Below are 16,508 nucleotides of genomic sequence, written 5' to 3' on the forward strand. Positions count from 1 at the left end.
TCGGAAAAAAAAAATCTATATATTAAAAAAACAAAAAAGGAAAAGACGCTACTTTAATACTTTATTTGGGAGGGTGTAGGAAGAAGAAGAAACAGAGACGATGGTCAGATCAATTTTGCTCAGGTTTTCTGGTTGATTCAAACGCAGTTGCTGCTGCTGCTGAGAAGCGGAGAAGGACATACAAATGTAAGGGTAGATGTATTGATCAAAGAAAAGAAAAACAGAAGGAAAAGAAGAAGAGAATCCATCCATTGATAAACGATGGCGGAAGAGAAGAGCATCGAAGATGAGCTATGCTCTCCAATCCTACTCGCTGAAAGAGTACGGAAAGCCGTCGAAGAAGCAGAGTCCTTCAAGCTCGACTGCTCTGAAGTAGGTAAGCAAGTCGACCGTCTCTCCCAAATGCTTCGCTCCGCCGTCCGACTCGCCAACTCCAACCCTTCCCTCTACGAACGCCCTGTCCGTCGTATCGTCGCCGAAGTCTCCAAGAATCTCGAACGTGCCTTGGCCCTCGTCCGTAAGTGCAAGCGCAGCGGCGTCCTCCGCAGAGTCGTCACCATCACCAGCGCCACCGATTTCCGCAAGCTCTTCAACCTCCTCGACGCCTCCATCGGCGACATGAAGTGGCTCCTCAGCATCTTGGACTCCGACGGCTCCGGTGGCGGTACCCTCCCCCCTATCGCTAGCAACGACCCTATCCTCTCCTACGTCTGGTCCTTCGTCGCCGCCATTCAAATGGGTCCTCTTCCCGAACGAGTGGAGGGCGCCAACGAGATCGCCTCGCTCGCCCGTGACAATGACCGCAACAAGAAAATTATTGTCGAAGAAGGTGGGGTTCCCCCTCTACTGAAGCTCTTGAAAGAAGGGGCCTCCCCCGATGCCCAAATTGCCGCTGCCACTGCTCTTTCTAACTTGGCGACTGACCAGCAGAGGGTCAGGCACATCGCCACCGAGCTTGGGATTCCCATAATTGTCCAGGTTCTCTGTGATTCTCCGGTGAGAGTTCAGGTTTCTGCCGCCAATTTGGTTTCGAGGATGGCGGAGCACGACCAACTTGCCAAGGAGGAGTTCGCGAGGGAGAATGCAATTAGGCCGCTCGTGTCCTTGCTGTCGTTCGATATGTTCTTGGATGATCCAAAGCCCCAACCGGGTAAGCCGCACAGTATTCATTCTATAGTTCAGATTAACAAGGAGTTGGGGGGAAAGTCGTTGGCAATAAAGAATCGCCATTCCCACTCGAATTCTTCTTCTTTGCATTCGGAGGGTTTTAACAGGGGTGGCCACAACAGAAAAGAGCGGGAGAACGAGAAGCCTGAAGTAAAGCTAAAGCTCAAGGTTAGCTGTGCCGAGGCACTATGGAGGCTCTCCAAAGAGAGCGTCTCCAACAGCCGCAGGATCACTGAGACCAAAGGCCTTTTTTGCCTGGCGAAGCTCATTGAGAGCCAACAGGGGGAATTGCAGCTCAGTTGCTTGTTGACGGTAATGGAGATAACTGCAGCGGCGGAGACCAATGCTGACCTCAGACGGGCAGCTTTCAAGACCAACTCTCCTCCTGCAAAGGCAGTTGTTGATCAGCTTCTAAGGGTGATTCGGGAGATAAGCACTCCGTCGTTGCAAATTCCCGCCATAAAATCCATTGGTTCATTGGCTCGTACATTCCCGGCGAGAGAGACGAGAGTTATTGGTCCCTTAGTGTCACAGCTCAGCAACAGGAACCCTGATGTGGCTACAGAAGCTGCCATTGCTTTGGTCAAGTTTGCTTGTCCTGATAATTTCCTTTGCGTGGAGCACTCAAAGGCGATCATCGACTTCGGAGGGGTTCCGCCTCTTATGAGATTACTAAGGGGCAATGAACGGGCTCAGTTGCACGGAGTGGCTCTCCTCTGTTACCTGGCATTGCATGTGGGCGATAGTGAGGCTCTGGAACGATCAAGAGCATTGATGGCTCTTGAGGGGGTTGTTCGTACAGTGGCAGCCCAAAATCCTTCTTTGAAAGAATTGGTTCATAAGGCCATATGCCACCTCGAGGTGTATCAGGCAGGAAACCATCTTCATCGGCAGTCTTATGCACCGTAAATAACACTTTATCGAGCTACTAGACCAGATAATTCATCCAGTGTACTTGGATTTCAAGATACTTGGACCAGTTTGGTGCCTGTATGAACAAACACCAAGCAAGGCTGATTGATGTGCAGATGGTTGGAAATCAAGGAAAGTGTTTGTTCTTCTAATTCAAAATTATTGAGGCAATGCAATAATCCTTGTTTTAAAATGGATTAGTGGGAGGTTTGGAGAATGTATCTCTTGTTAAATGCACATATTTGGATTTGCTTGATTTCATGGAAAGAATACAGAATTTTTGTTTTCCTTGTGCTTTAACTCCTGTTTATATGCTTCATATGCTTTCACTTGGCAAATGCATGATTCATGTAGCTGCTTGCAGATTATTATATGATGCAGCAAGTACTGCACATTTCACTCTTTGACTTTGGCTTTCTACCTTACTGACATTTTTTCTTAAGTTCTACACAATTAGGCTTTTGTGATTTAGAACGACTGTTGTTCATAAGCTGAATCACTTATCTTAGTGTTGCATGGTAACTTCAATTTGCAATGTCATGGAGAAGGAAACTAATATTTGCTGTGCTTTTATACTATATTTAGCTTTCCTAAGATTTAGTTGATTTTTTTGTAATTTACTTACATCATTAATGTTGTACTTTATTCTTACTTCTCATCCAACCTATAGATAAATAATGGTGTACCTTACATTTCCTAGTGATGTACTCACAACTGCTAAATCTATTGTTGCATCAAAAGTGTGTGATTGTCCTTTAGGATACCTAGTGAAATACGTTATTCATGAATACAAAACACTTTATTTTGTATCCATTTTAGTTTCTTATTTTTGTTTGATCCGGCCACTTCTTGGAAACTTCCTTTCTCTTCTATTTTCCATGACTGATATCTTCCCTTGGTGAATGTTGGATAGTATTTACTTTATGGAAAAAACCAAAATAATCAAGGGGTGAATGGAAGCATCGCACATATGCCATCTTTACTTATACGTCTAAGATCACCTTGAATTCATACATTTATTAGTTGATACATCTCTAAAAGTTCTTTCATCTGTATAAATTGTTATGTTTTTGAGAGCAACTGCAAGACCTGTTGTGGGTCTTGTAGCATCAACTCAAAATGGAAATTATATAATAATCAAAGTATACCATTGATTAACACACAATACACAAACATACATACATACATATGAAAAGACAGTATAGAAAGTACATGTTGGTTGCACTTAGGGGTGGCCACGAGCCGAGCTCTTTACGAGCTATTCGAGCTCAGCTTGTGAAAAGCTCGGCTCGTGAGCCAAGCTCGAATAGCTATAGAAAATAATATATATAATAAAAATATTATATACATAATATTTTTATTTATATATATAATAATAACAACTAATTATTATAATTCTTAATTTTTTAAATATCAAATAAAAATATTTTCATATATTTTTTTTATTTTTATAAAACATTTTTCTCAAGTCGAGCTTGAGCCGAGACGAGCTCAAGGTTACGAGCTTTTGACTCAAGCAGAGCTCAAGCTCAAGCCTCGTATTGCCTTGGCGAGCCGAGCTCGAATAGCTAGCTATTCAGCTCGGCTCGAATCCACCCCTAGTTGTGCTTTCAATAAACCTGATTTGGATTGGATCTAATCTGAACCCAATCCAATAAAATTGGATTTGGACATCGATTAAACTTATTGAATTGGATTGACCATTATATTATCAGATTGGGTTGGATTTATCAAATTGGGTCCATTAAAAATCCCTTCCAATTTCAATGTTAACTGATACAAAACAGAACATGTTAGGGCCCAACCTGAGAACGACTCACATACCAGCCAGGTTGCCCCGCTGGCCCAGATCACTTACAGCCCCATCATAGCTCGGGTCTATTCTAGAAGACCTCATCAGCAAGTTTGCATTATCGAGACCGTTGGAGGATATTTTCCTGCCACTGAGTAACTAACTTGACAGGGAATATCCTTGTAACCATCGAATGATTAGGGAGATTTGCTTTTTGGTTTTACGCTTTTACCTTGTTTCTTTTTGTTTCGGGTCCATCCATAAAAAGGGCCTAGCCTAAGGATTAATGCATATCAAATTACCTTCAAAATCTTTCTTCTTCTTCTTTTCAAAATCTTCAGGAGGTTGTGTCTCCCTCGAAGGGACACCTGTGGTAGGCAGACTCCTACCAGAACATGTTAGGGTTTTGGAATTTTGGTTGGAAGAGCTGCAGCTTGAACTGTGATTTGAAGCTGTTGCTTCTGTCATCCACTGATTTGGTGCTGCCACTTGAACTGCTTCAGTCATCCACCGATCATAGTTGTCAAGGTGACGCCTAGGTGGCATTGGAGGCTTGCCTCGCCTAATCGCCAAGAAGTTTTCTATAGCGTGTTATAAAAAACCTTTATATTCTTAATTTTTTGAGGTTATAATTATAAAATAGACATTTTTAAACTAAAATATTCATTTTGTGTGTTTATATACTAATTTCTTCTTATTATTTTCTTATCTGTTAGGGTTTAATCAACACAAACATTGTTAAATGCTGTATTGAACATTAAATGTTTAATCAGTATATACACCAATAAGTAAGGAAGAACATAAAATGTCGTCCAATCAACACATTTTCTTCTTTTTCTTTACTAATTTTGTGTGTGTATATACTGATTTCTTTTCTTCTTTTCTTTTCTTTTTTCCCTATAACAGAAATAGGGGTTCAGCCCCTATATTTTTTAATTTTCTTTTATTTCTTCTTTTTCTTCTCATGAATATGTTGGAATATGTTGATTTTCTATACTTTAACATGAAGTTTATACTTTTCTTATGAAAATTATGGATATTTATTAAGGAAATATGATTAGGGAACCTAGGGAACTACCCTAGGATACATGTTTTTACTTAAAAAAAATCCATCGCCTAGGTGACTAGGCGACAAGGCACCCCCCTATCGCCTAGCCTCCCCTTGGTGTCTTGAAAACTATGCCACCGATCAAAAAACATGAGTTTGTGATTGAAGCAACTTGGAGCTGCCTCCCCGAGCAGGTAAGAAATACCAACTCCTATATTGACCTGTTGCTTCTATTGTCAAGTCCTTGTTTTGTTATTCAAAACAGAGATATTCATTTTTGTTTGATTCAATAGTTGTAACCCAATTTTTTGTAATGTTCACTTGAGTTTTCAAATCAGGTTCTTTTGTCCCCAAGTTAGACGTACACCTGCAACTTCAAATGAATCCTTGAACTTCTGACTTGCTTGCATGACCAGTGAAAGCCAGACTCATATTTCATTGGATTCAGGATCTTGTTCTCTTCTTCCATGGACTCAATAGATCTAATATTTTAATATTTTAGAACGCATTATTCTTCAGTGGTTGCTTTTACTGTGTCACATATGATCTCTCATATAAATGATCATTCAGGTATTTTCATTTCAGGGTTGTACATAGTTAAATAAAATAAGTAAACTAATATATATATCTGCTTTGTAACTTGATACCAAGAATTGTTTCATGGAGAATTGGGGAGCTTTTTCATGGCCTTGCTGCCCTGTTTTCAGTTGCATACTGTGGCAAAGACAGCTGGTATGCATCATGGAGAGTGGGTTGAGAATGATGGTTGTTGGATTGCAGGTTTTCTTAATAAGTTTGAGGAAGGTTGCCACATAATGGTACGTTATGAGTTATTTTATTCTAGCATTCTATTCTACCTCTTTCCTCATCCTGTCTTCTTGTGTTTTGAATAGGAAACTGCGATCTTGAGATGAATGTTGCAAGCCCTTTGTTGGAAATGGAGGTAAATTAATAAACTTGGGTGTAAAGTCGTAGTTGGTTTAATTTTCTTCTCGTGAATGCTTTCTGATTTTGTGAATGGGTTTTGTACAGACTAAAACTACCTCAGTCAGTCTTTAGAAGAAGAGATGGCATTATTAGTTGAGTCTTCAGTGGACCGATTGGGATAGCCTCTTCAACAAAGGCTGAAGTCATGGCAGCCTTACCTGGCATCAGGATTGCAAGAGACCTGGGTTACTTGAATCTCACCATTAAAGGAAATTTTGCCAATACTATTAATTGGCTAGCTAATCCTGACGGTGGTCCTTGAGCTTAGCTCATTACTTGGCTGAAGCAGAGACATTCTTTCCACTTTGAATGCACATTTGAGCTGGGTCCTGAGGGAGCTTAAACTCTGTAGCTGACGGTCTAGCAAAGGCTGGTGTTCACAGGGATTACTTTTTTAGTGATAGTATTCTTCCTGTATAACACTTTGAGTGCTTAGTCTCGTGTACATCTCCTCATGTACCTTTTCTCACAAAAAAAAAAAAAAAGAAAAAAGAAAAAAAAACCACCTCAATCAGTTTCCAGGTTCCATTTAATGTTAGTCTCATGTACATCTCCTCATGTACCTTTTCTCACTATGAATAAAGTTACTAGTCTTTCAACCCAACAGCCCCAGAAGTTTTACCTGCATCCCAATTGCTATGAAGAATGATCTTTTTTCTTATTTTTGTCACTCTGTCTTTCAACCCAACTGCCCTAGAAGTTTGTCCTACATCCCAATTGCTATGAAGGATGAGGTTTTTTCTTTTGTCACTCTAGTCTTTCGACCTAACTGCCCTAGAAGTTTGTCCTACATCCTAATTGCTATGAAGGATGTTGAATGTGCATAACTCTATTGACAAAAACAGAATATATTCTGTAAAATAACCACTAAAGGGGTGAAGGAAGGTAAGAATATGGGTAACAGGTTTTGATAAAATAGATTTGATGTTTTGGGAGGAGGTGGAGATGTTGGTTCATATTCAATCTTGGCTACCTACCAAATCCATGGCATTGTGAACCAGAGGAGGTTTAACCTATGACCCCATTAAGGTAAGGGCGGAAATTATGGCTAGGGCTGTTCATAAGAAGGCCCAACCCGACCAACCCGGACCGACCCAATCTGAGTCGGCCAGGTTTTCATCAGCACTGGTCGGTTTAAGGTTGGGCAAATTTATAAACCGAAATATCGGGTCGGTTTCGGTTTTCTTGTGTAAAAATCGAAACTGACCGAAACCAAACCGAACTAGTCTTCCTACTTAACTGGTCTTCTATTAGTTCGGTAATTTCTAGTTCCTACTTAACTAAATTATATCTATCTTACTTTCTATAGTCTTTTACACCAAATAGGCAACCCATTAGGCAATTACAATTAGAATTAGGTGTCATCTTTTACCTAGATTAGAATTTAGAAAGTTTCTTTAAATATAAATGTTTCAGCCTTTTTTCTGTAAAACAGTTTGACTTTCTATTTTATTGTCTTATTGAATATTGATAACTTTTATCTTTTGTCTTCTAACCTTTGTCTTATTGAACATTGAATATTGATAACTTTTGTCCCTTATAAAACAATTATGTCTTTTGTCTTATTGAATACAAAAGCTTTTTGAGTGGAATAGGGGTTAGTAAGGTTGACATTGGACCAAATGTGAGACAAGTTTTAGAAATAAGGTTTGACTACAAGAGCAAAACCGAAACCAACCCAACCCGACTCAAACCGACCAAGTCGGTTTCGCCTATCAGTGGGTCGGTTTCGGTTTCCACCTCAAGTAACCCGACTAGGTCGGGTCGGTTGGGAAAACCCTAGTAAACCGACCCAACCCGACTCGTGTACAACCCTAATTATGGCTTTGGTTTGTTCCTCCAAAGGCTGATTTTATCTTTTTGTGCTCATGCTTAGTATGTGTGAAATGGTTTATAGAAGAACCAAAATATGGTATTGCTCAGGGGAAATTATGAATCAATAAATTGCTAACATTATCATCATCATCATCCAAGCTTTTATCCCAACTCTCGGTTAACAAAGTCTGGTAGCAAGCACCTTTGTGCAAGAAATTGCCAAGATTAGGTTGTTTTCTTATTCCTATCAAGACCCCAGATAGAGAGGACCAACTTTGAATAGTAGCCTTCTTATAATAGATAATGTTTCCTTTTAATTCTCAGCAAATTACATGTATAATATACTAATTAGGTTTCCCATTTATTGCAGAAATTAGAAAATCAGAAATCAGGTTTCAACTTCTTACTAATATTGTTCACAACGAACTGCAATTTTTACATTTTATGTTATTTTAATTTCTCTATGTAGATAACTAGTTTTCCGTATTGAAATTAGCTACTTATGGTGTCTTCTTCCCAACTTTGCTTGCAGATAACAATTGAGATTCCGTGACGTTTTTGTCTGCGCAGCTATTCGCCTTGGCATTCCTCTCTACTACATCCTTGTATGTTCACTTTATTTTTTTACTTCTTGATCCGTTCACATGGTGGAAGGGATATAGGTTTTTTTATCAATAATAGAAACTTTTATTAAACATTCTTAAAAAAAACAAATACAAGAAAGCAAGGGGACAGGTAAACTCTCTTAACCCTCCCCAAAAGGGAAATCAAATTATAACAAAGCCCAAAACAAACCATCCCTTTCCACTCTTTATTTCACAAATGTGTCAGTAAAAGAATTTAAAAGAATTAGCACTTCTCTTTACCCACTGCAACTATTTCCATGCCCTGGGTCAGACATTTAAATTTCTTTAAATTTTCAAAGTCAGCTTTGAAGAATTTAAGTTGGATACCTGATTTGAAAATTTTAAATTGCATCAGCCATCAGGCCTAGGCTTATGGAACACAAGCGCCTACTAAACAACAATGGAATTAAAACGACTTATTTACCTCTTTTTTTGCTTTTAAAAACTCAGTTCATAGGAGCATTTAACTGCAAAAGGAGATAAGTCCTAAGGAATGCCAAATGTAGCATAAGACATTCCATTCATGTCCTAGAATCTCCATTAAGTTCCATCATTGGTCAATGGGATTTGCTTTTCACAAAGTGCACCTCACACCAAAAGCATCTCCCATACTTGATTTTGTCAATCATGAAAAGATACTTGTAATGCACAGTTGCAATGTGTTGTGAGGTTGGTGTTAGGCAAAACCCGCATCAAGATTGCCCCTCATTTTGGTATTGGAGTCAATTCATTAATTTTAAAGTGAAGAAATGGATGTGAGGCAAAGAGAACATGGAGCCCCATTCATGCAATTCAAGCAATACATGTTGCATTTACTCTTGTAGGAATCAGCATGAACTTGATTTGAGAAAAGAAAGAAAGAAAGAAAGAAAGGGTTGGGAAAAGTAATTTGCATTGACTCCCCACAAAACACACCTACATGTATCCACAACACCTCTCAATTGTGCATTGGGAATATCTCCCTGTGACAAATAGATGTGTTGTGGGGTGTGCTGTGAAGAGCCAATGTGAACCCTAGGAGAAGAGGGCCAGAGAGGGGCAGTGTTAGACAGTGTATGCCCTTAGCTCCAATCAAATTGATGTATATTATGACATTTATTGTAAATGAATAAAGTACATATTTGATTCATGTTATAGTGGTGTGTTTCTGTGTAATGCCCTTAAATTGGACATTTATGAGACTCGTGTTAGTTTAGAATGTTCACAACCGTTGGATAAGTTTGGGGAGATTTATCCTACTAAGACTGACACTGATGTGCCGCCAAGTGTTGGGGTGACCTATCTCAACTACCAGGGTGAGACCTGAGGTACATGCAATGTAAGTTCACTTGAAACCCTGAACCGGACCAGATTTTCAATATTGCCCTGGACCTTGGTGATTAGTGGGCAAAACTAGAAAGTTACACCTGACCCCTAGACTCGATTATAATACTGCACTAGGTGTTGGATTGGGCTGTCTTTGATATATCAATCAGTGAGATCCTTAGAGAGGGTCAAAACCTGGGTATATTGGGACAGTTTGAGAATTCATCTAAGTGGGTGATCATAGTGACATGATCAACCCCTTTGTCGGACAAAGGTAATGATCTGGGATGCACTCTCTCTGATGGAAACCAAGACTGCCGACAGCTGATTTCAATCGTTGAAATTTATTTTGCAAAATATATTTATATACGTATATACATATATATATTATGGTTTCAAAATGTTTGCAAAAGGTTTTAATTCCCGATATCCAAGTGAATAGAGAGTGCAATACTGTTCCTTGCAGTCGATGGAGAGGTCCTCTCTTATCGGACAGTGTTTGATCATTATGGGCTAAGAGGTTAAGTGTAAGACCATTGAGGGTAATACCTGATAGGCTAATCTTGCATCTGCCCACAGTCCCTGGGTTTTTATAAGGTGGCTTGGCCCAGGGACCACTTAGTGTAAGTGTTTGGCCCATTAAGAGTCCATGTGATGGGGTTCAGGGGGTTCATTGTCTTTTCAGTGAAGTCAGGCAGGCCTTGTAACAAAGGTTGGGCTAAACCCATGTGGCTGATGTGTAGATTAATGTTTGGGTCCCACGCCATACAAAAAAACCCAATTGGGTAGCAATTTGGAAGGTTAATGAGCACATAGACTTATTGGGCCTAAAGCCCATTTCCAACTGGTTTAGTTGGACTAATTAAAGAGAGGGGCAGATCTGGGATTGGATCAGCAGATAGGATAGGGTCTTGCCCTATCCACTCAGAGAGTCTAGATCTGAATACAGATTTGGATCTGGAAACCTTCTAATGAGATTAAGAGAGAGCTTATCTAATATGCAGATAAGATAAGGATTCAAATAAGGATTTGAATCAGGAAACTCCTAATGGGATTAGGAATCTATTTAGGCCTATAAAAGGAGGAGGGGGTGAATCATTCATCCCATCACATCCCAGTATCTCAGAGATTAGATTTCAGATCATATAGAGAGAAGACAGCAACAGTGTGACTGCACCATCTTCTCCCTGCGTTCTCCTTCAGTTGCTGCCATAGCCAGTTCGATCTCCAATGTTGTAGGGGCGATCAAGAAGCGTTCTTGATATCAGTTTTTGGTGAAAATTTGATTGAGAGTCGTGCTCACCTACCCTCCAGCGAATTCTTGGTGAATGATTTTTTTCTTTGGAAGAACACTGTTGATTTTGCTCCACCCTACATTGCGTCATCTTCAGTGGGAGCAGTCTTTGGATCCTTCCTTGGGCGTGAACACCTCCATTGGAAGATATTATTTCTTCGTATCAAGTATATCCCTCTCCTACTATTTTGGTTCAGATCTGGTTCGGTTCTTGGTTCAAGATTGATCATTGAAAAATGCAGTTTTTCTAAAACAGGGAATGTGATTCCCACATGGGAGAGAGAGAAATTTTTGAAATTTCGCCCTACCTTCCTGCAGGGTTCGGCCATCCATATGATGAATCTATCATCCCTTCAGACAACTACCTATTTTCATTGTCTTCTATACCTATCAGGCTGCTACCACCTGATTAACAATGGTAACAATGCTTGAAAGTTAATTAGTAGACAAAGAGAGTTGCATATGATGATTATGTACTTACCATGATTTTTCTACTCTTGGGTTTAATTTCTTTGATCGTTATTGAGCACCAATTTGGAAATGTAGAGTTGCAAATGCTCTGGTTAGTTTCACGGTTTCAAAGAGAGAGAGAAGGGGTGAGTTGAAGAAAGTAGGAGAGATGTGTTACAGTCAATTGAGGATGAACGAGATGAAAAAAAAATCTTTCTAGAGGGCGGTCGGTTGAGAACGAGTGTCATGAGAATTGAGGAATGTCGGAATAATGGAATGCACAGAACCAAGTCAATCACCATCGGTTGGTTAGCTTGGTGAGAATGGGATTTGATCCCAAAGTCTCTACTACAATGAACTAGAGACATAACCAAGTAAACCATCAATTGGTTAGCTTTTGCTTTTATTGTTGGGTCATTATAATTTGTATATTACTAAAAAATTCTTCTTGCTACTCTATTTAATTGATAATAGTTGTTTGTATTTAGGGATGCAAACGGATCGGGTCGATTCAAATCAAGGTATATCCGAATCTAATATGAAGATTCTATCAGATCTCATAAATACGGATTTGAATTTGAATCCGATCAGGATGTTGGATATCTAATTCGATTTTATTTTTACAAAAATACAATATAAATAACATATTTATAAATAAATAAATCACGCACATATATATATATATATATATATATATATATATATATATATATATATATATATATATATATATATATATAAAGTTATCTGAATCCAATATGTTTTCTAATCAGATCCGATTATCTGATCTGATTTGATCCGAATATCCAAGATAGGAATATCTGAATGACAAAATAGGATTGGATTTCAGATCATGATTCAATCCATTTGCACCCCTATTTCTATTTTCCTTTAAGAAAGGTCATATAATCTCTTAAAACATGTGAAAAATGTAAAAGGGCGTGGACCCAAATTTTCTTATTTTGAAAATACTCTAGGTAGTTATTGCTTTCCTTCTAGAAACAAAACTTTGGGGTAAAATTGATATTTTTTATTTTCTTTGGAAAAATCCATGCTAACCAAAAGACATGATCCAAGAAGAGCATTGATTAGGGATGATTATTTATGATATACACAAAACCTATGCTACCTATGACAAGATAAAAGAAGAGCTTTGATTATGGATGATCATATCTGGCTTGTCTTGCTTAGCTTGTAAATTTATGGGCCTAAGCAGCCATATTTATGTCAAGCCCAACTCGATCTAGATCTGCATCAAGTTTGCACACAATGCGGGCCAGGCCTCGGCAAAGCAAACCTTAGGCCTGGCTGGCATGGCCTGTAGAGCTGTCAATGGGTTGAGTCTACTTGATAGGACTTGAACCAACTGAACCGATTATGAGGTTCTAGTTCCATGATTTTGTCTCATTTAATAATTGGGCCAGTTTTGATTCTTGCCTATCTCGAATCGATTCAAACTTGAAACCAATCATTTTATCAAATATATAATATTTTGTAATTTTTTATAATTTTTATCATATTTTACATTTGAAACGGTAAGTTTGATGGATAATAAATAAGATAAAATTAGTTTAAAATGTTTAATTTATCAACATATAAATAATTTTGTATGGTTCTATCATTTTTATTAAGGTTATAGAATCAATTTTAAATTTTTAGTTATTGTTTAAATAAACAAGTGCAGTTTTCAGTAAAATCAGGTCTATTGGGTCTAGACCTAGTTGACTTAGACCATGGCAATTTATGGGTCAATGATTTGTCCCAATTAATAATTGGTTTGGGACTAGTTCTACTTGGACCCAACTTAGACCTAACCCATTGACAACCCTACTAGCCCAACATAGAAATTATTGTATATATAATATATAGCAGGGAAAATTGCATATTAGTACTCTGTACTATGGGCCTACTCTCACTTTGGTCCCCGAAATTCAAAATGTACCAATCTAGTACCCAAACTTTCAAAACGTGCTAGTTTAGTCCCTACTATTAGCAATTCGTCAATTATTTCTATCATGTGATGACATGTACAACTTAAAACTTTTGAAAATATCAAAATTACCCTTCAACACTATTCATCATATTTTTTTATCAAAAATTAAGATTGAACCAAAGCAACAGATCGGTTTTTGACAAATTGCTTTTCTTTATTGGCTTCTAATAGATTTAGGCATTTGGATGGTTGGTAAAGAAAATTAGATGACACTCAAAGGACATTCGCATCATTTCACATGTCACTTAATGGTTGTTAACGACTTTACTAAATTGGCATGTTTTGGAAGATTAGGTACTAGATTGGCAGATTTTGAAGTTCGGGGACCAAAGTGAGACTAGGCCCAAAGTACATGGTATTAACCTATAATTTTCTCTATATAATATTACTAGTAAGTATGCACGTGCTTTGCAAGTAGTAATTCTAGATGATGATAATGGTAGTAATAATGTATCCAAATTCTTCTATAAACTTTAAATATCTTTTATTTTTTGTGTTTTATTATTAATCAGATGCAAATGGAAAATCCAAATTTGATTACATAAACACCTCATGCAAATATGTGATAACCGGATCGAGTTATGAAGTTTCAAGTATCATTGATAGGCTTATTTGCTTAGTTAGATTTTTCTTTTTTTGCAATATTTAATCTTTTTGGTGTATCTTTTTTATTTTCTTCACTTATCAAAAAAAATATGTAAGATTTAAATAGAGGGAATTGAATGGGGTGAAAAGTAGTAGTTCAATTTACAACTTAAACCTCATAATTAAATAGTGAGTAAATTAAAAAATGAGTATCTTAGTCAAAAGAAAGTTTCACAATCTTATTCATTTTTTTAATAGTAGTGTAAATATAAAATTATTAGATGTGTTCAATTTTTTCTATAACTTTTTTGTATTTTTGTGTGTAAAAATAAGGGAAAAATCCTAATTAGTACCCTGTACTTTGTGCATAGTGTCACTTTGGTCCATGAAACTTTAAAATGCGACAATTCGATACTTGGACTTTCAAAACGTAACAATCCAGTATCTGATATTAATTAGCAGTTAACTTGCCGTTAAGTGGCATTTGAAAAGGACACAAATGCCCTTCGAGTTTCATTTAACTTTCTTTATCAACCATCTAAATGTTGACAAAAAATTAACAACCCCAAATCCTTGCTTCTTCCATTCAAGAAAGTTGGGGTTATGTTTGAGTGGGCATTCTGGTGACCCCGACTTTCTTGAATAGAAGAGGCAAGTATTTGAGACTATTAATTTTTTTGTCAATGTTTAGATAGCTGATAAAGAAAATTAGATGACACTTGAAGGGCATTTGTGTCTTTTAAAATATCACTTAACGACCGATTAACAACTAGTTAACGACAAGTACTATATTGTCATGTTTTGAAAGTTTGGGTACTGAATTGTCGCATTTTAAGGTTCATGGACCAAAGTAACACTGGATCCAAAGTACAGGGCACTAATCGGGAATTTTCCCTAAAAATAATTCTAATATTCTAATATGTCACACTTGCTTTTTGTTTAATATGATAAATATATGATATTATACATGTTCCTACATGTTTTTTTGAAAGATTTATGTATTTTTTTATTTTTTATTTTTATATTTTATTAACTTTTATTATTTTCTTATGACATTAAAGGTTAACATGTTTGACCCAAAATTTGAACTATTGATCTTTGTCAAATAGTAAAATAATTTCATTTTTTGTTAGTTCTAAATTATGTATTTCATTTTCGTCATCTATAAAAATAATTATTGTTTATCACACTTGTTTTTTAATTTGATTAATAAAAAATATCATAAATGTGTATATTTTTTCTATATTTTTTGTATTTTCTATATTCATTTATATTTTAAAATTTTTATTACCTAACTATGATTTCATAAGTTGATCAATTTGATTTATATGGTTGAATTGCTTAACCACCACTTGGATTAAAAATGGTTTTGTTTTGAGTTAGTTTTAAAATATATATGTTTATATTATTAAAAATGTTGACACAGATCTAATTTAATAAGAGAAAATAGGGGTTAATAATTTAAGTATAAGACTTAATGAAAAGGGGATTAAATGAGGTAGAAAGTAATAATTGAAGTTACATTTTCAACCTTACCATTAGAGATTGACTAAATACACAATTATGAGCATTTTGGTAACCACTAAAGCTAACATTAAAGTTGTAATAAAATGGCTTTTATACATTTTTTCAAACAAAGAAATAGAGGGTAATTTTGTCCAAAAATGTTTCACATTACATTCATAGTATGCATGTTCTTTGCACGTGGCAATTCTAGATGATGATAATGATAGGAATAATGTATCCAAAATCTTCTATAAAATTCATGTATTTTTATTTTTTGTTTTTCACTATTAATCATATGCAAATTGCAAAATCAGAAATTGATACGTAAGCACCTCACGTTGGGCTATAAAACTCTGGGTAAATGCCTATTTATTTGGTTGGACTCTTCTTTATGTAATGGTTTATCTTCATAATGTATACTTTTTTGTTTATTTATCAAAAAAATGTAGGATTTAAAGAGGGGGAATTGAATGAGGTGAAAATTGTAGTTCAAACTACAATCTAAGCCTTACAGTTAAATAGGGATTAAATTCAAAAAGTAGGTAATTTAGTCAAAAGAAAGTTCCAAACTTTTATTCATATTTTTAATAGTAGTGTAAATATGGAGTTATAGATGTGTTCAAAATTTTCTATATATTTTTTTTTATTTCTACGTGTATAAAAATAATACTGTTATTTACACTTATTTTTTGTTTAATATGTTTAATACGTGATATTATACATGTGTCCAATTTTTTTTGTAAAATTTATTTTTTTATATATTTTTTTAATTTTTATATTTTATTAAATTTTATTATTTAATTATGACATTTGGTTAGTTTTAGATTATGTATTTTATTTTCATCATCAATAAAAATAATTATTGTTTATCACACTTGTTTTTTTTAATTTTATAAATAAAAAATATCATAAATGTGTATATTTTTTTTTCTATATTTTTGGCCAATTTGATTTGGATAATTGAATTGTTTAGTCATCATTTGGACAAAGAATGAATTTGTTTTTGAGTAAGTTTTAAAATATATGGG

The 16,508-nt window shown here is 36.2% G+C and overlaps 1 protein-coding gene and 1 long non-coding RNA gene across 2 annotated transcripts; both read left to right on the forward strand.

Annotated features, from left to right (window-relative positions):
• The first annotated feature begins 53 nt into the window (after positions 1-53).
• On the forward strand, positions 54-2,379 carry LOC148862717 (uncharacterized). The gene has a single exon (XM_088974407.1). The coding sequence runs from the start codon at positions 262-264 to the stop codon at positions 2,074-2,076; it is 1,815 nt and encodes a 604-aa protein (XP_088830533.1). The 5' UTR covers positions 54-261; the 3' UTR covers positions 2,077-2,379.
• Positions 2,380-5,596: 3,217 nt separating this feature from the next.
• On the forward strand, positions 5,597-6,510 carry LOC148862718 (uncharacterized). The gene is made up of 3 exons (XR_016108955.1): positions 5,597-5,737; positions 5,813-5,862; positions 5,952-6,510. It is a non-coding gene; the product is annotated as an uncharacterized LOC148862718 (long non-coding RNA).
• Positions 6,511-16,508: the final 9,998 nt, after the last annotated feature.

This window comes from Nelumbo lutea, chromosome 3, assembly GCF_056320005.1.
Source record: "Nelumbo lutea isolate HS-2025 chromosome 3, American lotus-T2T, whole genome shotgun sequence".
NCBI classification, from domain to species: domain Eukaryota; kingdom Viridiplantae; phylum Streptophyta; class Magnoliopsida; order Proteales; family Nelumbonaceae; genus Nelumbo; species Nelumbo lutea.